The 23,686-nt window shown below is 42.2% G+C and overlaps 1 protein-coding gene across 4 annotated transcripts in view; it reads left to right on the top strand.

Moving 5' to 3' along the window:
* The window catches only part of PAX5 (paired box 5), a 182,381-nt gene extending 158,826 nt beyond the window's left edge, over positions 1-23,555 (top strand). For 3 of the 4 annotated variants that reach the window (XM_068927384.1, XM_068927386.1, XM_068927387.1), the window contains 2 exons: positions 6,303-6,389; positions 16,711-23,554. In XM_068927384.1, coding sequence (XP_068783485.1) covers positions 6,303-6,389; positions 16,711-16,787 — 164 coding nt within the window. In that variant the 3' untranslated portion in view covers positions 16,788-23,554. Of the gene's footprint in view, positions 1-6,302; positions 6,390-16,710 lie in introns of all 4 variants that reach the window. The other variant, XM_068927385.1, reaches the window with a different exon arrangement.
* Positions 23,556-23,686: the final 131 nt, after the last annotated feature.

The following is a 23,686-nucleotide window of genomic DNA, read 5'->3' as shown; positions in this document are numbered from 1 at the left end:
GCTAAAGGGTAAAATTATTACTACCTTGGTTATGCTACTTTGCAGGACAGTAAGGAGTCAGACTCTTCTTGAGGCTGCACAGTGATAAAACAGGAGGATAGCAGGGGCAACACTGGAAACTCTGAGTAGATTTTAGAATATAAATTTTTTCACAATGAGAGTGGTCAGACTTTGGAATAAAGGCTCAGAGAGACTGTGGAATCTCCATGCTGTAGGATTTTCAATCCTTGGTTGTATATGACATACTTCTGAGCTGCCCTGCTTTGAACAAGGGTTTGGAGGAGATAGTCTCCAAAGGCCCTTTCCACACTTAGATTAGTATATGATCGTGGCATAACATTTTTAAAAATTAACTGAAAAATAATTTGCATTTTCTTCTCCCCTGCCAAGACCCAAAGCTAACCGAGATTGACTGCAGATGTATCCATATCTGACTGCAGATCTTTCTGACCAGGATAAGCCTCTAAGTTAGTATATGGTACCCATTGTACCTGTCTGTGAATCTAATAGGAACAGGAGTTTCTATGCCTGTCTTCAGTCTGGGCCTGTTCAAGTGTCCCATTGTACAGCCATGGTTTCATCACCACAATCAGCATAGTCTTCTTGCAGAGAAAGAAGTTTCCCAGTCTTCTGCAGAGCTAACTCCGAGCTCCCTAGAACTGCCTGAGAACATCTGCGTTTCCTTCTGCCGTTCAGTCCCTAACTTCCTGCTCTTCAGTGAGTACAGAAACCTTCCAGCAACCTAGTGTCTCATTGCAGCTGCTAAAAACAGTCTGACAATACCTAGAGGTGATTTCAGAATGACAGTGTTCTGGGGGCTGACCCTGGGCACAAGATGCTTGCGTTCCTCTGGACCTGCAAGCACAGACCACAGCCTCTCTTTGCAGTGTTGCAGTGACATCTCATCTCCTTTCAGCCATCTAAAAGCTAGGCTGTAAGCTAGACTGTACGTAAAAGGGAGAGATACCAGCACATGCAGGGGGTAAGCTCTGCTGCTTTTTTTAGTCTTGAACCTTGCAGTGTGCTAGCTCATTTCTAGAGGACCCCATTTCTCTACTGAATGCAGAAGGAACCTAACAAAAAACTGCATGTGAACATTTTAGACAAGGTCTATGAGGTGGGATTAGTCCGGTCCCCATTATACATACATGCGTCCTCCCTAATCCGCAGAAGATAATTTTCTAAAATCATGGCCTTTTTCTTTTTTTAACAATACCGTGAAATCTTTTTCTTTGCCTTTGGTTCTTGTCACACTTTTTAGTTTTCCTGCACATCACAAAGGAACTTACAGGAAACATACCTTAAAACCAAACAAACTGGTAAACTTTAGTTGATAATCCTCAAAGAAAATGGAGAAGAATGGACAATGCAAGTTGTTAATTCTGTTCTACCTGCATCAGAGGGTCCATCTATAACCATTGAACTGTACTTGCAGTGGCAAGCTCACCACCTGCGAGGTGTCAATGTCTCTGTCTTGTTGTCTCAGGATGAAATACCTCTCCCAAGTACATTGTCTGCATTGTGACAATAGCATTCCTGTGAATCTTTCCTCCCTTCTCCCAAAGTAAACCCGTACCTCATGTGGTGATGGAAGGGTCTGGCCCCCTATTGGCTATAGTAGCCTGAAATGCTATGGCAATGTAGAGTCAGATTTGCAGTAGGAGCTGGGCTAAATCCAGCAGAAGCCTTTGGCTTGGTATCTTAGTTTCTCAGTGACAGGAGAAGTTTTAATGAAGGTGCTTATTGTTTAACATCATGCAAGAATGAATCAGACTACCATCCCTGTCTTCCCAGAATAGGCAGGCATGTGTGCACATGCGCGCACATAAACTCACATGTATGCATCTCCGTCAGTAGCTGATTCGTATTTTTTCAACGGAGCTAGGGCTGACCGTTAAGCAGCACTGTCAAGAAGTGTAGCTGATGGCCCAGAAATATCTGGTGAAAATCATGAAGCGTTCATGCAGTGTTCATTCATCTAGTTTCACTTATGGCTGTACCATTTGCCTACCCAAGTGCTGTGATGGTAATAGCAGGGCTTGAGACTTTCTCTCCCACTTCTCTTCTCCCCTCCCCTCCTCTTATTTCTTTTCTCTCATTTTCCTTCCTGTTCCCCCTCCTCCTCCTCCCCTCCCCTTTTTTCATGGCTGATGGATATGCAGAGTATGTTAAGAAGCAAGAAATACTGTCACCGAACTGATGGTGTTCAGTGACTCCTTGAGCTCCTGGCTGGTCTGTACTGCAGGAGCTTGACACCCTGACCACTGAGGCATAAAAAACAGAGAATTGGAAGCCTCAGCCTGACAGGCACTAGAGCATCCCCCAGAGAGGGTCCTAGATGTGTGTGTGTGTGTGTGTGAGCGAAAGGAGGCGGGTGGTAGAGCTTGTGAGGGGGAGGAGAGCAAGGCAAGAGAGAACGAAACAATGAAATGTCAGCTTGTTTCTACTGGTAGTCATGCAAGCAGCGCTGCTGAGTATTTAAAAAGCACTGCTGCCTGTTAAGTGGCATGCACAGCATGGACACCGGACAGACAGGGTTTCTCTGAACACCTAGTGAGAAAGGGAAACAGGGACAGCTAGTGAAAATGAGAAAAAGGGGCAGTGACAAGCTGGGTAAAATGCTGAGGAGCCACAGTGGGACCTATTGTCCTGTCTTCTGATGGGTAAGCATGTCCTTCCTTGGAGTGCAGGGCAGCTTGATACAGCTTTGTTCAAAATCTGGGATGTCCACATCCTTAGTCATGTAAATGGCCTGCAACAAAGATCAGTGGTTGTCCTGTCCGTTTTGTTCTTCTTTCTTACACCATGCAGCTCCTAGGGAAAGAGTTGCAGTGAGGCTCCCTCTCATCATTTTATGCATGTTATGTCACTCTCAGCAGCAGCAAGGTGGGCTATGCATCCCTGGACCTGCTATTGTGCTATGTCTAGTCTACAAAGTCTGGAGAGACTTTGAGGAATCTTTTATTTGTTTTCATAATCATCCTGCCCCTGTGCAAGTAAACTAAGTCATTGCCTTAATCCTGCATTTCTCCCTACCCTGAAAGAAAAGAAAAAAAAAAAGAAAAAGAAAGAAAACAGTAAAACAATCCACAAGGTCAAAGGATATTTGTGTAGCGCACATTGGAAGGATGGCCTGCCTTTGGGTCTTCTGTGGCAGGAAGAGTGCATATCACTCAACCATGAAACTACTAAGCAGTTTGCTACCTATATGCTTTGTGGCCTTGGGCAAAACCAGTAGGACAGAGTCAGGTCAAAGACTTGATGGAATCCCAGCTGATGATGTCATAAAAATAGGCGTGACTGTCTGAGAAGACCATCTCAGGTGCAACAACAGGAAGCCAGAAGCAGGGATCAAGGAGGGGAATTTTTTCCGGAAGTAGAATAGAACTTGTGGCAGAGGCATTTTTATCCAACGGGAGAAAGGTCACTCTCTGACTAGCAGAATAAAGGGGGACAGCTTTGCCAGTGACACTGGTACTTCAAATCACTGCTCTGTACCTAAGACCCCCAGATCCTTTTGCTGACATCCATGCATGCTGGTAGCCCTGGTGGGCAGATGACAGAGGCGGAACATTTGATTTAATGCAGGCTAGCCACTTCTAGTCTGGAAATCTTTTTATTCGTGCCTTCATCTGTTGTTTTAGCTGCCTGGTCTCCTTGCTTGGTGAAGCTTTCTGACCTGTACAAATACCCCCTCCTCCCTTTCCACTGTCCCACTCTCCCAAAAATTCCTGCCATCCCTTTTGTCTTTGCTGTCTCCACCATGCCTCATTCATTTAGAAAACAAGAGTAAGCATCATGACAGAGTTAACCTCCATGTACTGATGTCATCCATCATCCGAAAGGTCAAGGGACAAAAAGTAAATATACATACTATGTGCTTCACTAGAAAACCAAATTTGGAAACAGCTCTTGTTTTCAGTGGTTCACAGTGATTAGTGCAGTTTTTTAGAAGCAGTAATAAAAATCCGTTCCAGGCTTTTGTAGAAATGTAGTCAAAACATAACAGGCCCTTTATGGAATGGACATTTAACTGTCTTACCTTCAGCAGCAACAAATCTTTATTTCTCACTTCTGTTCCTGCAAAAGAACCTTGAACAGTCAGTGTGGAGCAGCTGCAGGAGCCACAAAAAACCTCTGAGTTTCTCATGTAAAGAAAGGAACCTGAGGAACAGAAGGGCTGCCAGACTGGATCAGACCCGCGGTCCACCTAGCCCAGTATCCCTGGCCTGCCAAGGCCAGTTCCAGCTGCTCTGAGGATAGTGCAAGCAGTCTTACCCGAGGAGACGTTGGATAATCTGCCCACGGTTGGTCTTCTTCAGATCAGTAAAGAGAGACAGGTAGAAACTATGAAGCATGAGGTTTGATCTTCTTTCCAAAATGAACTATTTCCACTGGGATTAACTGCTTCAGTGCTGGGTAAAACTGCTGTTCATAAAGATGTTTGGAGCCTTTCTGGAGCCTGTTGATGTTCTAGGCTGATCCACATCCAACCACAATGAGCACCTTAACTTACAGATGGGCTGACTGTTAAAGTGCTTCTTTCTATTGGCTTCAGTCTCTGCCTCCTTTCCCTTTCAGTGAATGCTGTTTTGCTCTTGAGTTATGTGAAAGAGAGCAACTCTCAGACTAGCAGGTACCATACCATGGATCCCAATGACTGTGGGGTGCAACAGAGGGACATAGTGCACAGAGACCCTGGGAGCAGAGCAAATGAGCAGCAGCTCTTGCTGTCTATGTAGTCAACCTTTTTTTTTCTTGTGTTCTTCAGTGTAGTCTGAGAGGTAGCTCTTTTTTTGCTGAAATAGCATTACATAGAGACCGAATACTGCTGAACATGACCCTATGCTTTTCCTTTGTCACCAACATGTATTCTTTCTACATTGGCAGAAATATATTCTTAGCCCATGTGAAGAGAGAGTCACCTGTAGCTTCACTGCACAGCCTAGTCATGAGCTCCCACAGTAACAGATAACTCAGAAAGTCTGTGCCTTCCTAATGCTGATCAAAAGCAGCATCCCTATGTTAGGGCCAGTGAGTGAGTAGCTCAACAAAAGCATGTCTTAAGTAATGGATGTCACTCACTACATCAAGAAAGAGGTCACGGTACTAGAGTCAGTTTGGTCAGGAGTGCTAGGGGTAAGCAAGGCTGGTCAGCCTGTGGAGTGTTGAGCCCGGAAAAATTTGTTGAATCTATTTGCAATTGCAAACATGGTACTGATCAGGTTCTCAGCTAGTAAAAGCTCAGATAATAATACTCAGTTCAGAATAAAAGCTGTCGTTGATTATGGGGAAATGGCTATTCCAAAGCTGGAAGCCAAAACAGGTGAAGGTCACAGTGAATATCTTCCTGGCAGCAGTCTCAACATTTTACCATATGGCATTTATTCTTTTTTATACTATGCTTTTTTTTGTGTGTGTGCATGTGTGTGTGTACTTGAAAGGCCAAAAGGGAGGAGGGAAAAAGAGAGGAACAGAGTGGGGAACTGTCATTCATGGAAGATTGCCTAAATAAAACAGCAGCAGTATTTGTATTTGCATGGTGGTAGAGCCTGGTGCCCTGCCTAGGGGTCAGGGCCCCATTGTGCAAGGCACTGCCCTGAAAAGCTTGCAGTTGAAGTATAAAACAGGAGATGACATGTGAAGGGAAAAAACAGATGGGAAGGGCAGGAACTCATGATGTGATAAACAGCAATAACTTTTGAGCCTTTACTGTGCCTTCCTCTGGAGGGTTTCAAAGCCATCTGAAACTGAGGTAAGCATCCATCTCCTGGCTAAAAAGATGGAAGGGTGTTCTGCGCCCAAGACCGTGTTTTCTGTGAGGGACTGCGATGGTATTCAATATGTAGGAGATTCACTAATCTGTACTCTCCTGCTAACAGAAAGCCTGGCTGAGGAGCTGAGTCCTAGTGTTGTGCTTCCTGCCCTGAGTCTCATAGAGCCGTGGAGGCAAAGGCCATCTCCTTTGGATATGTCACCAAACTCTTCTTCATTGACCCTAGCTGTGGTTTGCCTGCAGCGTTCCTGTTATGCTGCAGTGCAGGCTGCATGAGAAAATCCCACCAACTCAGCATGCTTGGACTGAGATGTGAAGGAAAGCGTAAAAGACAGCTGTACCCATTCATTTAATAGTGGCCATCAGATTCCCCTTCCTCAAAGAGGAGGACCAGTAGTGCTTTTGCAAAGGCCTTCACTACAGCACAGCATATTCTGAATTGCTTTCTCCCCAACAAAAAAGCAATTGCTGTCTTAAATCAAATGATCTTGTGTTTTGTCTTCTTTTCTGTTTTCCTTTAATTTAGGGAGTGAGTTTTCTGGGAGTCCATACAGCCACCCGCAATATTCAACGTATAATGACTCCTGGAGATTTCCCAATCCTGGACTACTAGGTAAGTTCCCTACCTCGCCTCCCAGGCCTGTCACCAGTGGGGCCGTTGCAGGCAGCAGAGCAGGCCTTTGTCTATAACCTTGCTGTGATGCTCCGATCATCAAAGTGGGCAGGAAGCATGTCCTAGGACAGTCTTGTGCGACAGTGCTGGCCATCCGGTGAGTGACTTTAGATCTCGTTGAGGGCACAGTGGTGCAGTTCCCTTGGCCAGAGGGAGATCACACGGGCAAACGTCTCTTCCCATTTCTACCCCATACAGTCCATAGACAGAGAAAACATAGCACCAGAAGACAGGATCCCGTTTTTTTGAGGGTAAGAAATCCTGCTCACACAAAATTGTGGTACTCACTGCATTATAAAATCCCCACAAACTTTGTCAAAAATGCTGACTTCTTGAACACATTGAATTGCTTATGGCCAAACATATAAGCCCTAGCATTTCCTGCACTATTATTTTCTTGTTAGTTGTACCTGTTTTCATACCTAGATCTCACATTGGGCTTGCTTTTCAATTTTGCTTTTGCTGAATCTAGCTAAACTCTCCTTCTGTAAGGCTTCCTTGTGCCTTTGCAGCCTCACTGACTTGTGCACAGTGTCTCACAATCAGTGGGGGTCAGGAGTCATGTGATTTGTGCAGGATCATGGCCCTTATGTGAAGGATAAATATAATCCATTTTACACACTGTCAAAAGCTGGTCCACTTTGACCTTATATACATGTAGCATGCAGTAATTAGAATTTTTCCTTGCATAATTTGCATGGATGAGGTAAGTAAAATACCAGTTAATTGTCATCTCTCAACACAGTGGTAGCATGCCTTAGAGAATTCCAGATTTATGGATGACAGGGCTGTTATATGTGACCTCCAGCAGAGAAACAATTTTAAATTTTTGTCACTTTTTTCCATCTAGTTTCTTTGTTTTAAGTAATTGATTCCCCATGTAATTGAGCCACCCAGGCTGTATTCATCATTGTTCTTGCCCTTAAACAAATCCTTTGGGAGTAACAGACAGCCTCTCTCTCCTATGCCATAGTATTGGTATAATACTACCATTTGCCATACCACATTTAAGGGTTTGTTAGCACTTCCATCATAAATCAGTGAGCACATCCTCAGCTTTTATAAATAGCCATAGCTGCACAAAGGCTAGGGGAGTTCTGTGAGCATAAACCGGTAGTTACCATGGCCACAGCCAGGAATGCCTATGATTTTTTGGTTTGTCTGTGTGAAAGAAACTGATTTAACCGAAGGGAAGAGTGCATGCACAGATTTATTTTTTTATTTTTTCATTTTTTATTTTTTTCCAACTACTCTACAAGCAGGTGAGCTGCTTGAAACTTGCGCTATTGAAGGGAAAAGCAACAAAGCTCTGCTCCATGAAGGCAGTCTTCAGAAGCTAGCTCTTAGCTGGCTTTTTAGGCTTGCAAAACAGTCAATGAACCAGCAGGCTACCAAACCAAACGAAACCCGTCTTCAAAAAAAAGGTGACTTTTGCCAAAAGTCCTGGACTACGCTCTGAATTCATTGCCACAGATTCACACCCACATGGGAGAGTTATTCGTTTGAGCAATCCCAGGAGTTCCTCAGCTACTGAGGCTGAACAATGACCCTTCAACTGAGATAGCAACAAGTAACGCAAACAACATGCTCGGCTAGTCATTTCAGATTATGTGTCTGTATATACTCAGAACATGCTGGCCAGATTCCAAGGCAAGGTAAATCTGTGCAGTGTTTTGAAGCCAATGAACATAGGGTTATTTGTATCAGGAAAAGAAATCCCCTTGACTTTAAAATGAAGGCATGTGAGGAATTGGCCTCTTATTGCTTGGCCAGGTTTTACCTGTGTTATTTCTTTTTTTTTTCTGCACTTCCTCTTTTTCTTATTTCAGTTTTGAATGATAAATTTTTGGGGGCAAGTCCTGTTTCTTTTTCAGCTGTGCGGGAGCAGCACAATATGGTAACAGATGAAATGAAATCATACTGTCCACGGTAAGGTAAATGGATTGAAAAGCCCACTTCCTGGGGTAGTGAGAATTTGTACAGCAGTATTTACTCAGTAGCATGCTATAAACATGTATTTAAATGAGACAAGAGCAAAAAGATTTGGATGGTACCATTTTCCTTGAAAACCTGCCCTTTTATTGACATTGAAATGTTTCACATTACAATGACAACAATGGGAGATTTTTTTGCTGTTAGGCGTTCTTAAAATATATCACCTCCCTTGTCTTTATCATATTTTGTTTTGGTATTTTCAAAATTTTCTATTTCAGTAAATACAAACTTAATATGGCAATGTTACATTGCTTTAGGTACATCAAAACATATTGATTTGAAATTATCAGACTGAAACCTTCTGGTGTGTCAGAAACAAAAAGAAATGGGAATTTTTATTCTGTAGCAATGCCTAAAGATAAACGTTGCATTCCTGTTCAGCATGACCACATATCTGGGAATGGTGCAATTTCTTAAAGAGGAGGAATCTAATTGTGTGACCACTGCCAGTTTTAAAATATCTGTCCCACAATATTACTGACATAACTGTAGGAGCTCCTGAGTTGATTAAGAGCTGCCATGAATTCTGACCTCTCTGGGTTGCTCAAATGCTCTCTGTTGTATGGGGTGCAGTGGGAGAACTTAAGCAACAAGGTTTAGATTGAGCTGGACCTTGAGATTCCCTTTCATCGTAAGCCTTTGTGTTGGAAAAGCACCAAAAGCAAAATGCTGGTAGATTTGAAAATTCATTTGTTGTCAGTCTACATCATACAGTGTAGGGCATTGCAAAGGTCCTTGACCTAGCATCTAGTTCTGGAAACACAGCCCACTTGCCCATGCTAACAGAGGACCAGAGGGTAAGGCCAATGAGCTTGTGCTCCAACCCCACTACTATGGCTATGCATGTTGGAGGACCTGAATGAGCATAGCTCCATATTTGGCCATAGTGTGCAGGACAGATGCATTCTCCTGTGCCCTGTTGAGAGCAGGCTTATCCACACTTCTGGCTTTATCCTTTGGAGCCTGGCCCTCTGGTCCCTTCTTTGCCTAGGTACCCACTAAACTCACTAGTAATTCAAGGCGAGTAGGGATCTGCTGCAGAGCTTTAAATGTCTGTTCCAAGCCTCCTTGCAGACCCAGACCACCACATGTGGTGATCCTATACAGTCATAATGGAGAGGAGGTAAATTTAATTTGTATCTAAGATACTTCTACTCTTCCCAGGAGTTTATCTGAGTGCATTCGGTAATTCTCTCCTGAGAGCAACCTCTGGTAGTATCAACCTCAAAGCAGAAGCCTTGACAAAATTAATCAGGACTGGTACATGGGCTGACACAGTTGGTTTTCCTAAGTCCTACTCCCTTCATTGAGATGAAAGTGTAATGCTGTAAGCAGTTAACAGAGCCTACATCCAATTAACTCTCTACGCTGCCAAGGAAGAATTGTGCTGCAGCAATCACACCAAGCTGAGATTTGTCAAAGAGGAACTTAAAAGAGAGACGCAGTGATTTGCAAGGGGCAGGAAGAAAGGACAGTTGGGCTGAAAACTGTTTTTAGGGGAGCAGTGGGAAACAGTAAAGGAATAAAGAGAGCTAAGAAAGGTGTAAAGATTTCACTTGTTAGTCCCTGGTCTTTTTCTTCTGAGAATCCAGCAGCAGTGAAAAGTGTTAGTGAGTTCCTCCACTTGAGGGTACAACTGCACTCTCAAATGACATGCTGGTGGTGCAGAGTAGGTGGCTGGCTCCACAAGAACATCAGCTGCTCCCCGTCTTCTCTGTGCATGCTCATTGGTGCTCTCTCTTCCTTTTCACCAAATAACTCATCCAGCCATCTGCTTCATGGAACTTTTGAATGGATGCAAAAGGCTGACCACTTGTCAGTGGTCCTTCTTTCCTGGATAAGTCTGAATGCAGTGCCCTACAGCTCTTGGCCTAGGGGAGATGACCAAATTCCAGTCCTTCAGAGTGGTGAAGAGAAGCAGGGACAAAAGAAGATTTCAGAAATCACTTCATTTCTACAGCTCTGCAGCATCTATCTGTTGTTCTCTCCTGTAGTAGGCCTCAATAGTATCAACACCTTCCTCTGCTGTAGTGACATAGCCAGCATTTGCTGTGGGTCTGACACTGACTTGCTATAATTTGGTCTGGTGCTGGCTTCAGTAAGACTGAAGACGATACCAAGTTTCAACAGGGCTGTGCTGGGAAGATGTCATAAATCTTGGCTGCTTGCATTGCATCTCTCTCAGTGGCTCAAGCCAGATATCCCCCCGTAAAACTCAGCAAGCAATAACAGGAGATGGAAAAAGCAGCTTGGTTTCCCATTGTGCTGTTAATAACCTGAAACTGCTGTGATACAGGAATGTAGAGACACAGATGTGCACACAAACACACACAAAGGCAAGGATGTGCACACATAAAGTTCAGTCAGTTTCTGTCAGCATGGCCTGGCGAGCTTTCCTGTTTAAAGCCTGCTTAACACAAATAAGCTAAAAGCAGATAATAGGAACACAGCATAATGAAGAAAAATGATTCAATTTCATGCTGGTTTGTTGTAATAACATCTTTATCATTTTCACTCATTACTTTTGACTTGATGTAGATCATGGGAGATTTTGTTTGATGCACCGTTCCCACTTCTGAACTGATGTGATTTGTATATGTTGTGAAATGTAAGTGAGTCTGACAGGATTCCCTTTTAGATACACCTGAACTATCTAGCTGTTGTTACAAGAGACAGGGTCATAAGACTGTCAGTGTTGGCTTCATACGAAGGCAAAGAGTTTGGAACCAGTCAGTTAAGATTAGATTCAGTTCTTCTGTGGATTTCTGCAAAAAGATTAGAGAACAAGTAGGAGTCAGAAATGACTGTGTCAAGAAATAAATTGATGATAATATGAATTAGACAGAAAATATGACAGAAGAATGGACAAGTCCATTCTAGATGGGGGTATAAAGACAGGGAGAAAGAGTGAATGTTTTGTGATGTGACATTTTCATTCTTCACTTTAAATCCAAGCTTTTTTGATTTCACTGCTGAAATGTGAACTGGAAAAATCAAACTCAGAAAAAATGTTAGGCCATTGGAAAGCATCAGAGGAATACTGGGCTTGTATAGCTACACTGAGTCAGAATAGTAATGGAGGAGGATGGAGGAGAAAAAGTGAAGGCCTAGTCCAAAAAGGCCCTTTCTCCACTGAAATCTTAGGGAGTGTTGCCACTGACTTTAATTAGACCCACATATCATCCTCTGTTATTTAGAATTTATTTGTTCAATAATGCTTAATTTCTTCCCTGAGCTCTCTTGCATTTCTGTCTTAACTCAGCTACATTGATCAGCTGGCATTATTGTTCAAATTAATAGAAGGTTATGCTATGGAGCCCTGTGGCAGCCCAGCCTTGGGACATATAGGAGGGCAGCAACTAGAGTTTCTGCTGTTGGACACATCTGAGAGTTGGGAATCATGAGTATATGGTCCAAGACTTGTATTTCTGTGTTTAGTAAACACAGAAATTTAACCGAGATCTTTAAGTACCTACATTGCATTTTAACCCTACATACTACCTTGTTCCATAGCAGGGGAATTTAATTGGAAGCACAGCCCCCATTGAATTACTGAGAAGCAGAAACGCTCCTAAGCTGTTTTGCTTCAAGACAGAGTGAATGTTTCCGTCATCTTCTCTTTTTTATACAATATTTGCTATGTTCCATGACGAGGTGAAGGTTTGATATCTCTTTTTGTCATTCACGTATAAACAATTTTGCCCAGTATTCTGAGCGCTGGTTTTAAGGAATATTCAAGTTTCATGTGCTCCTATGACGTTTCTTCTTAAACTTTTCTGTCAGACAGAAAAAATAGATTTTTTTCCATTTCTTATCCTCATGTGTCCCTTATTTTCAGGGTGTCATTGATCCAGTCTATGCCTTTGTTCAGTTTTAAATGAATTTTTAATTTCTTGATCTGTCCTCAGTGCCAACAGAAAATGTTTCTCTGGGAAGATATTCCACTATTCCATCTTTCTGCCAGACAGGAAACAAACTGTCAATACCTCCTTTTCTTGATTTTCCTCAGAAAATTTCTTCGGAGAGGAAGCCTTAGACAGAATTCTGTCAAAGATATGAGAGATATGTATTACCATTTTAAAATGATTCTCTGCAGGCGGGACCTCTTTCTACCTGCAACATATCTCTTTATGGTGCAACAGGTTCCTAAATAATTCCTAAATAATATATTTCACTGAAGACTTCTCTATCCATAAAGTAAAATTAGTGTCCCTTTAATGGCATAAGCAGTTAATCACCTTTCTGAAACCAGAGAACTTAGTGTTGCTGTTGCTGACAATGATGGCTTTGCTTTGCTGAGATCTGGAGTCTCAGTTTTATCCTGGGATATGTCTGTATGGCAGTCAAAGATCTGTAGTTATGCCCAAGCTAGCGGTGGGGCTAGACTGGGGCTAGAAAGATTTTTATTATTATGGCTAAAATTCTGATAGAAACAACCTCCTAGTGCCTGTTAATGGCGTTACCAACAGGGACATTTAGAAGGGCAATGATGGGGATAGGTCCATTTGCAGGGAAAGTGCTGTATACTTATGCACAAAGGATAGATACATTTGTTTCTCTAGTTAGGGTTCATCCCTCCCAGCTTTTGTTCTGTAAAATTTGGTGTAAAAAGTGTATAAAAACCTGTATCTCTGTAGGCTATGAAGAGACATATCTAGAGAGTCTGTCAAACTAGGTATCTTTGAACGTTTTTCTTTCTATTCACTAACTGTAGAGGCCATCCAGATAGATAACATCAGCTAGACTGGATATATAGCTTTAAAAGTTAGGCGAGCTGTTTGGTTTGCCTCTGCTATTTCAAAACTGATCCAGCCAAAGACGCCTTCCAGTTTTTAACATTTGAGTCTGGCTGAGACATACGAATGTACTGAAGTTTACTTGATATCAGCTATAAGAACAGTGTTTCCTCTCTGTGTAAAGGTGTCCAGTAATATCCTCCGTGAAATATGATTCCTAAGGATAGAATTTGTTAATCTAACTTCAGTTACCTAAAAGTGGAGTGTCCAGCTTAGGTTAGCTGTTTTGGTGCCCTCAGCTGACAAAGTCCTCAAATGTCTTTGCAAATGTTTATAGTCACTGACTATATTGGATGACTACTGGATATGGTAAGTGAATAACTATCTTTCTAGAGAAGTGGAGCCCTGAAGCTTTTTTTTTATCTTCTTTAAGCCTCATCCTTTGCAGCAGGTTTGCAAGGTTTTTAAGCTGGGATGGCTAGGACCTCGAGGCATTGAGAACAGGACTTCTTACAGATAATGCTAGAGACCCTGCTCCCCCTGCATGCAAGCCCCTGCCCTGCCACAGCATTTACTACTACAGAAGCCAATGTTCCAGGAAGTATGTGTAGCCACATCACATAGTTTCTGATCCATTAGGGTTGCTGCACCAAAATAGCAAGTACCTTAATATGACTCAGATCATAGGAAACAAGTTTCTTTTCCTTGGCAGTGCAGAGTCTCCACTCTACATGGTACATATTGTGTGTGATAGCACAGATTGGCTAACGTCTGTTTTTAGATATATTGCTTTGTGCTAGCTTGGAAATTAGCAGAGGGCTAGTGCTGCTGAGGAAGTTTGTGCTGCCTTCCTGACACGGTGGTCAGGAAGAGAGGGGACTAAGAGAAACAAGTGAGCTTTGGTGTGAGATAGATCCTAGTTGGTCCAGGAGCAGAAAAACCCTTGGGGCAGAAAAGCAAATGGAGTAGGAAAGCTCATTCCTTTAGCAAGTGTTTTAATTGGTGTGGCTATCTTCTTTTAGGGTGCCCTGTCCAGAAATTGGATGCTTCTGGTCAATACTGGTTATTTAGCTTCCAGGCTGTCCTTTCTCATCCCAAGGTAGAGGTCTGAAGCCTAGAGGGAGTGTTCCAGTCAGCTCATCTGTGAGGCCAGTCTGGGGAGAAGGTGAAGAAAATTCCGTATGTTAAAACTATAGTACCGCTTTGAGCTAACATTTACAGTTAAATGTCCACAGACATCATCTTAGAAGCTGGTGATGTGATTCTGGCTCTGAGGAGGCTGTGCTTAGCTTTTTGAACCAACGTCTCTTGAGTGAAGCAATTCATTTTGAGGTAAATAGCAAAACCTAGGATGTGTCTGCCTTCAGATGGAGGTTCTGAATGAGGAAGGGAGGCAGGTAGGAATTCCAGCTTCCCATTACAGAAGGCTATTAGCAGGGCACCTGGAGGAAAGCAAAGAAGCTGGAGGCAAGGATAGGCCAATTAATTCCCCCATTCTGCCACAGAGTCCCTCTGTGACCTCTGACAGTCACACTGTCCTCTATGCTTTGCGCCTTATGGCACATCCCTAGGGACTCTGAGGTGGATGCTTATGCAAAGCTAAGTAGTCAGATGATAAAAAGTTCATTTGGCTAGCAGAATGTTTTCCATATGCAAGCCTCTGTGTTTTGGAAATTAGCGTACTGCAAAAGGAGGAAAACTGCATGCCTGGCCAGCTGGGACATGACTGATAGAAGGTGTCCATGAAAGCTGCCAGTAACATCTTCTGTCATCAGGGTCTTTAATCCATGTTCCTTTTTGGGGGCAAAATGCTTGTGGAGTGTTTGTCTTCTTGGGCCTTCTCCAGGAGCTGCTTTCAGGAAAGGGGTTAACTGCGCTGCTTTCTTTGTCCGGTCCCATATTTGTGCCACAGAGGATATTAGCTCCAGCACAGAAGATGCATTGGGGCGGTGGAGGTAATACAGTTGCAGCACTGCAGTGCTTTATGTCCAGGTGCCTGTCAGCCTGTGAACCTGTCAGAGCAGTGTTTGCTAGAATCTGTAATGGGAAGCAAACCACAAAAATCTCACATTGGCTCCTTCTCCCGCTTCTGCTTTGCTGAGGGCTCCACAGTCTCTTCTGAGGGCTGGTATTATCTCCAAAATGGTTTGGCTTGTTTATCCTAGGCTCTTGTTCTTGATGCCTCCTACACAGCAAAAGAAAGCACTCTTCACATTCCTGGAAGCTCTTGCCCACGAAGAGAGATATCCCAAGCCTTTTCCACTGTCGCTGTTCCACCTGTAAACACAGGCTCAAAACACAGCTTTTCGCAGATCTTCACATAGCTTCCCCAGAAGTCATGCAGACAGCTTTATAGTCACTGTGAGGTTTCAGAAGAGTCATTAAAACTCTGTAAATTGAGGCAAAAGATTTAGTTCCAGGGTAGGCAAAACGATGGGATGGCATGGAGCAGAGCAGCCTTTTTGCAGAAGTATCAGTTCCTCTGCCATGCATTTCTGCTGAAGCTACGGAACATACTGCTTTTGTAACAAGTCACATGCCTAGCTATGAAGACCATTTTTTCCATGGTTGTAAGGCAGTTTATAAGTCCTAAGTGGGATAAAAGGAGAGAGTTCAAGCTGAATGACAGCTTTGCTGGCTGGGTTGATTAATGCGCTCAGTACACACAGAAACCCTATGCTACTGCTCAGCCTATTCCGAAACATTTCCTAATGTTGACTTTTTATTACTCTTCCAAACCTGCCTTAAACCCTCAGAGACAAGTTTGGAAGTAGGATTCCTTCCAGGGAATTCCTTCCACGCTGTAGCATGATTCTCATTTAGTGTGTGCAAAAATCTGACGGTGATTTGGAGACTGAAGTAATAGCACCTTGGAAAATTTTTTGCTTGCAAGAGAAACTTGCCAATAGATAATTCCTGAAGATAATTTTTTCCTTCAGCCTATTTATAAGATGACTCAAACAATTTTCCCTGACTAGACAGATACCAGTGCAATGTCACGATCCCAGAAGCACAAACTTTACTACTCTTTCTAGGACTTGAAGTTCATTACCAGAGCTAAACAAAATCCTTAGTTCAAATAGTTTATTCCCTAAAAGTAGTAGTTTGAGAAAAGGAGAAATTACTAATCATGCCAGTGAAATATGTTGAATAGTTTTGGGTTTAACCTCGTCTTCCTCCCAAAAGGAGAGAAAAAAGAAAAATTGGAGAAGTCAGAATGCTGTAATGTATTTGGGCTGGACTATTTCAACTTTCCATTTTGAAAAGTAAATCACTTTTTGTGAAATAAATGAAATTAATGTTTTAGGTGGATGAGGGGAACCAGATTCCCTACAGCTGGCGGATATACAAAGCAATAATAGCAGCGTTGTCATTCAGAATGTATGAATATGGCTTTTATTCTAATTATTTGGTCTTTATTACTGTGTCTCTGAACTCAAGCTGGAGAGCTCTCTGGTGTCTGTGTCTGCACTGTGCAGGCTGGCACCTTTCCACCTTTGTCTTCTTCATAGTAGTCTCTTCTCTTCCAGGCTCTCCTTATTATTACAGTGCTGCAGCCCGTGGAGCAGCCCCACCAGCAGCCACTGCTGCTTATGACCGTCACTGACCCAAGGATCACGGAACTCAAGCACTTACTGAAACATATCATCCTGGACAACAGCATCTAAAGTCATCTAGATAGAATCATGCAAGTCACACTGTAAAGGAAGAAGAAGCTGTTTAGTAGGAACATGCTAGTTGGAATTTTGTTCTTTAAATTGGGTGAGCTTATTTTATTCAATTTTATTTCAAATCAGCAAAAGTGTAGTGATTTTGGTTGGGTCTCAAATGAAACAAAAAGAAGGAGGAAATGGTTCTGCTGACATTCCATGTGATCTTAATACTAGAGTAGCTGCCTGTTCTTTACAGCTGGCTGCCTACTGCTGCAGCTGCCTGCAGTTGTCACAGCTGCATGCAGGGAAGGGGAACAGGTGTGAGCAGTCTTCCTTCGGATGGCCTCCTTTTAATGCCCACTGAAACAGGTTGTGTGACTTAACTCATTTTTTCTTTTAAAGAAGGATCCGCCTGCTCAATTTTACATAAGCATGGATGTAAATAACTTGCTTCTTTGTGTTACTATGACAATGGCTTAGCATAAACAGCAACATTGTATGAAATACGAACTCAAAACACAGCTGATTGATAGTGTGTTTTGAAACTGGTGCACTGATTCAAAGAATTCAGTAAGCTTTAAGCAACTTTGAACCAGGTTAACACTCATTGTGGCTGTATTTGGAACTGATGCTATTTCTGTATACAGCATCCTATCTGACAGTTGTGTATGATCATGCTATATGCTGGTATCAAACACATGGACAACTGAAAGACATGGGCAGTTTTGTGACGTTTTACTGCTTAATATTCATTTACGATCATTTGTCATCATAATGAGCACTGAAACAAATTCTCTGGTTTCAAGCTAAGCAAATTGCAAGAAAGAATTGCTAAATGATAGTTGACACCTTATGTACATCTCGATAGATTATGTGCTACAATCCAAATATGAACATTTTGAGAGGAAGGAGGAAACATACCAAGGTAACAATTTTTTTAAAAAGGGGATATTGAACACTGAAGCAGTCATATATGCTTTATAAAGGGGATATTGAACACTGGAGCAGTCACACATGCTTTGCAAAGCAAACTGAAGATGAAAGCACACATTTTGTGAGGTCTGCACATTTAAGTGAAAGCATGTCTCCAGTTGCTCTAATAACACTTGGGGGGGGGGGGGGGACAAGGGAGCTATTTTAAATTCAAGCCATTGTAGTCTAGACTTACGTCAGGGAGAATTTGGGCCCATTAATTCTGTATTTCTTACCCTCTGGCTCAAAGAGGGAACACTAACAGAACCAGGTGTCATTTCGTTCAATGTTTTCTACTTCCTGAGGCTAATGAACAGAAGAGAGCAGCTTGCAAATGATCCATTAAGCAACTCCGCCAATCACTGCCATTTCCATGAAATCAAGAAAACTGTTGGTTTCTCCCTTCCCCCTCCCCTGCTTCAGTCCAGGGATGGCTACCTTTAGTCATACATTGATAACGTACATGTTCCCAAGTGGGATTCTGGGAAGCGTCCCCCCCTCCCTAAAGCAGTGCAAAAGCTCCCTAACCTAGGGAGCTGAAGATCTGCCCATAGCCTCTGGCAGCACGAAGAGGCCAACCCCAACCATCCTTATTCACACAGGTCAGTTTAGGTACTGCAAAGTAGTCTTGTTTGTGTCTGCCTGTGTGTTTGCCAAGGTTGAACGAGGGTTGCTGGTATTGATGCTGAAATACGTTTTCTGTGAATGAACAATCAAGTATAATGATTTGTTTCCAGTTTCACAAGTATTTCTCTGAAGTGGCAGCTCTGGAGTTCATGTCCCTCTTTCCCCTCACCTTCCCACCAGCCTTGGGCTGCTTGTCCAGTATCTTATCCTTTCGAGTAGTGGCCATTAACCCCTTCTGCAGTTTTCTGTGTGTTCTCCCAACACACAGCTTCAGTGACATGTTTCATACGTTCTAATGATACTGAAATACAAGCATCACTTTCAAGTTTCCAGAGCAGATTTATTCAGATCCTAAAAAGCCAAGAAAGTACCTCAATCCCATTGGCCTAAAGAAGTTTCAGAGACATGTCCACCAAACCTATCAGAGATCTTGACTAGAGTTCTTTAACTGTCCCTAACCCAGAATTAAGTTTTTTGTGAGCACATGACAGACTTACCAGTCAGAACAGTCCTGCTTTCCATCTTTATTAATGGTTCACACACACACAACCACACACATTTTTAGCTAAAGAAAAATAACAGTGCGGACAACTTATTTATATGAACAACTTTCTGAAGCGTTGTTTTGGCGTCATGCTTTCATGAATCTTCACTATGCGCAGCATGGTTGTTTGCACTCCGGTGGTAAAGCTGCAAAGGGAGTTTTCTGTCTCCGGACAGAGGTTACATGGGAACCCCTAACTGAGGCATGCAGGTTAGTAGCAGGGCCTGAGCCTTAAACACACATGCCTTTTTCATTACCTCTGTGAAGTAAACAGGCTATCCCACACCTTAGCTGGGGAGAAAAAAGCAACTTTTGGCAACAAATTGTGAAGGTGTGGGTTTCTTCTCCAGAGCAGAGGTGTGGCTGAACTATACAAGCTACATTAAGGGACATCACCTGACCAAGCTGGGGACTTTAAACAAACATCTTTGTCTTGCCAGTGAGGGGACAGCAGCTTTTGTGAACTGCATGTGGTTGCTTTTACCGCTCCAGGTACATCAAACACATTTGTTTTACATATTTTCCCAGTGACATGGCTTGTATGACTCATACTGGTTTAAATTACACTAAGAAGATTAGACATGAGGCTTCAATAGATGGTAGCATGCTTATGACCGAAACCCTTATAGTTAGGCCTCAGGACTTATGAAAGATGAACTCTAGCATAATAGATACAGTTCATACTAAGGATGCATGTATGCCCCTGGGTAAAATGCCCTGAGATTCTCAGGCCTAAACCTGACTTGCTTTAATTATTTTCAATGGGGTTCTGCAAGGGATGGTGCTTGGGCCAAAATCGGCTTGTACTGCATGACATGGGATTTATCTAATGATCCAGGGAGAAGGTGAAGGGAAGAGACACTTGCAGGTATGTGGGCTGTGTATAGTTTCCCTGGGTGCTCTTGTGCATCAGGAACTGGTCAGAGCCACAGAGGTGAAGCCACAAACACCCACCCTTATGTACACACAACAGGGATCCTTTGCTGGCCCAGCTGATAGTCATGCCTCACACATACACACACACATACATGCCACCTCCATAAAACATTGATGAAGATCTCTAGCAAGTAGCTCACTTATATCTGCTAGAACTGTTACTTCAGCAAGAAACTGAGCGAGGTTTGGCCCATAATGTTTGCACACCATACTGCTAGAACATAAACTTCTTATTAGTGTTTTCTGGTTTTGAAAACATTAAGCCTGGGATTTACAAAATCCTTTCCCCAGGAGGTCTGGACTTCCTGTCCATATTCTTCATCATAGGAAATCACATCCCTTGGGGAATGTCTTTGAAAGTCACTACTGACAGAAAGTGGTCTTCTAAAAATCATAAAAGTTGTCTTCTGCAATTTATTTTCTGTGTGCCTCTGGCAGGACTGGAGGAGTGCTGCCCATTTCGCTGGTGTGATGCCTCCCCCCAACACTGCCTCCCCCAATCCCTGAAATATTTTCTAGGTTTCTTTCAGCCCTCTGGTCTATGAAACCTTCCTTGAATGAAGTATTGCTTTCCTGTGCGCTTGCTCCTGCTAGCCATGTGACATAGCTTAGTTTGAATCAATGGGGAGTAAACTAACAAGACATAAACCAAGTTGGTAATATGCGCATCTGTGAACGTGCTGTGCTGTATTTAACACATCTGATCCTTGCATCGCTGAGACTATGTGCTATGCCTAATAGCTGGCTGCTCCGTAACAAGGTTGACTGAAGAGACTTTTGCCAAGTCCTTACCATAGCCCTTTAGCATAGGCTGCTCTTGAATGCACTAGTTGTAGTGAAGGTAGCTTGGTAAAATAGGAACTATAAGCAAAAGACAATTTGAGATTACAAAGAGGGAAGAGGGCAAGATATGTGCTGGTATTTATTGGCTGGGGCAGGCTTAGATTTTGTCTGAATGATTTCATAAGTTATTCACAGTGGGGTTTTGGGTATGGGACGCCCAGTGAGAGTTTCATTCCTGTAAGGCATCCGATAGCACAGCATCGCATTATCGAACCCTTGCAGATATCAGCCCCATCAACTGCCTCTAGGTTGTTGTACAACTGCTCCCACTGACTACAGAGCTAAGTATGTCTCAGGTCCAAGTCCTTAGACTGAAAGCTTTGTTTGTTAGCTATCAAATTAGGAAAACACTCAATGGCCCAGGAGCATGGGGTAAGAGCGTTTTATTTGGAAATGAAGAGGTGGGGAAACAATGCTTTGATTTATTTTGGGACAGCAGATTGCAGGGACAGAAACTCAGTGTTTAAGGCACAGCATTTGTGAAGGAGATGGCAAGGGAAGAAATAACACTGGAAAAAAGAAAAACAGAAAAAGGAAAAAGAAATAATCTGAAAAGTTGTCTGGGGAAGAAAGTTTGCCTAACTGGAGAAGGAGAGTTGGTAGAGTTCACAAGAGTAAAGTGCTGGGACATTTATTCTCTTTTCATTCACTGTCTGTAACTGAGCCTGCTAAGTGCTATTGGGTATAATGGACATGTTAACAGAGAGTTAGCAGAACAGATGAGTTCTCTCACTGCATTGGGTATTGGGAACCATTTGCTGTTGATAAGTGTTCTTAAATGATAGCACTATTGAGCTTGAGCTTTCTGATCATATTCTTTTTTTTTTCTTTAATTTACTGTTCTGCAAGTCCTTAAACATGGAGTATGAAGGAATACCATGTTATGGTATCTCTTACTTTCCTGCATGAATACCAACAGCTTCAAAGGGTTATGGCACATAGCAGCATTAACTGCTATGGCTGGCAACTGGAGCAACTATAAGGCTGTAATCAAGTGTCTTTGATGTAGTATTCCTTTCTGCATGTGTATGTGTCATTGGGATACTTGAGGTCATGCTCCATGGCAGTTAGTATGGCGTTAAGCTGTTACACTCTGTCCCAGAAGATGTTGGAAAAATCTATTTTTTCTTTCTCCAGAGCACTGGAGCACCAACATTACTTGAGTAATTTACCCTACAGTCTTTCTTCAAGGTGGATAGGCTACAGCCCTGCATGGGCATTAGGTGACAGTGCCAGGTCAGGCTGCTTGGCACTTAAACAAGTGCTATGCATACATCCCAAATGAGAGCCCGAGTTAACTGTGCAGTGAAGGCAAAGAAGTGTTTGAGGGTGTGTGTGGTAGAGAAAGGCTGTACACACCAGTCATATGTCTACTATTAATTGTTGTATCCATCATGCAGAATTCCACATTTATTACAGATACACATTACAGATGCATGAGACGAAAAAAAAAAATTCAAAAGGATCAAAAGCAGTTAACATTGCTTTTCTGGTGAAACTAATAAGATTTGGTATGCAAACACTGAAAGAAAAACATAATCAAAGACATGCTTTGCTCCAGAGTTACTCACTTGAGAATGTCACCCGGCTTAGCTGTCAGCTCTTGCTGTGATCTTTGCTTACTAGTCCTCTGAGATGATAAATGTACATAAAGAGCTTCAGAGTAAGAGTCAGCCTGAAAATATTTTGCAAAACACCTTCTCAATAGTGTAGTGTATGTCTCTGTGTGTGTGTGCACACACATGCATGTGGTGCTGTATGTACACATGTGTGCATATTTGTAGGCATGCTTGAACCTCCAAAACTCATGAAGGAACATATCGGAAGTCTGCTGATAGCCCATCCACTCACCTAGTGTCCATCCTATTAGACTCATGTGTCTGGACTTTCCTGCTCTGCCTTGTAAAATGAGAGAAGAAAATGATGAGCATTTAGATCTTTCTTTTGCTTTATTCAGCCTCATATTGGAGGAAATGTAGTCCTGGTTGCTCAATTTCTAGTGGCCTTTATACATTCTGAAAATATAGAAACTCATTTCATTGCGGAATTCACAATGGAATTCCTTTCGAAGGAAAAAAAAACACTTTTTTTTTCCTTAGAGACAAACTACTTTGTCCTTGGGCCTTCTAGCATCAAAGAAATACGTATCTGCTGTATCCACCACAGTCTGCAATGGCTACATTGAAACTTACTTCTTAAAAAAGAGAGGAAGGAAAAAAAAGCTCCCCCCCCCCAAAAAAAAAAAAAACTTAAAAAAAAAAAGTTGAATTGCCTTTGAAAGTAGGGGATAAGTCTGTCTCTGAACAGATGAAAAAATGCTTCTTATATTGTGTATGTTTTGTATTCTTTTTTTCTAGTAGGAAAAGAACAAACTTGAAATCTTGGTGTTTTTTCCTTAGTGCTGTGTGTTGCTTTTGTGTGTTATAATATTTGAATGTAATTACAGCAGTGCCAATTTGCCAAAGATGTCGATCATATTTTTTGTTTTTTTTGTTTTGGGTTTTATTTTGGGGAGCAAAAGGGATGGGGGTTGGGGAGTGGGACCACTAAGGTATGGGTCAAAAGGGAGGGGCCTTTGGAGGTTTTTTTTAATTTGTTTGATTTTTTTTTCTAATTCTTTTTCTTGTCAATACTGAAATTTGTGATTCTATTCTAAGTTAAATGGTTGACTGCAACACTTTTCATTTTTAGATTAGTTAAAAACATGCAATAAGATTGGCGTAGTTCAATATCTGTGTGTCTTATCATGAGAGTGACTGTTACTTGTGGACATTTGATTTTATGTAACCTTTATGTGAGATAATTATTTGTAAATATTTACCATAATTTTATTGGTTCCTAAAATAAAAGTAATTTTTTTAAGTTCAAAAATTCTGCTTTCAGTCTTATTTTCACCTTGTGTTCTGTACGACTTGGAAAAAAAAAAAAAAA

The sequence above is a fragment of the Struthio camelus genome, chromosome Z (assembly GCF_040807025.1).
Source record: "Struthio camelus isolate bStrCam1 chromosome Z, bStrCam1.hap1, whole genome shotgun sequence".
In the NCBI taxonomy this organism is placed as follows: domain Eukaryota; kingdom Metazoa; phylum Chordata; class Aves; order Struthioniformes; family Struthionidae; genus Struthio; species Struthio camelus.
Note: the sequence above shows the minus strand (reverse complement) of the source record. Positions and strands in the feature narration are given on the sequence as shown.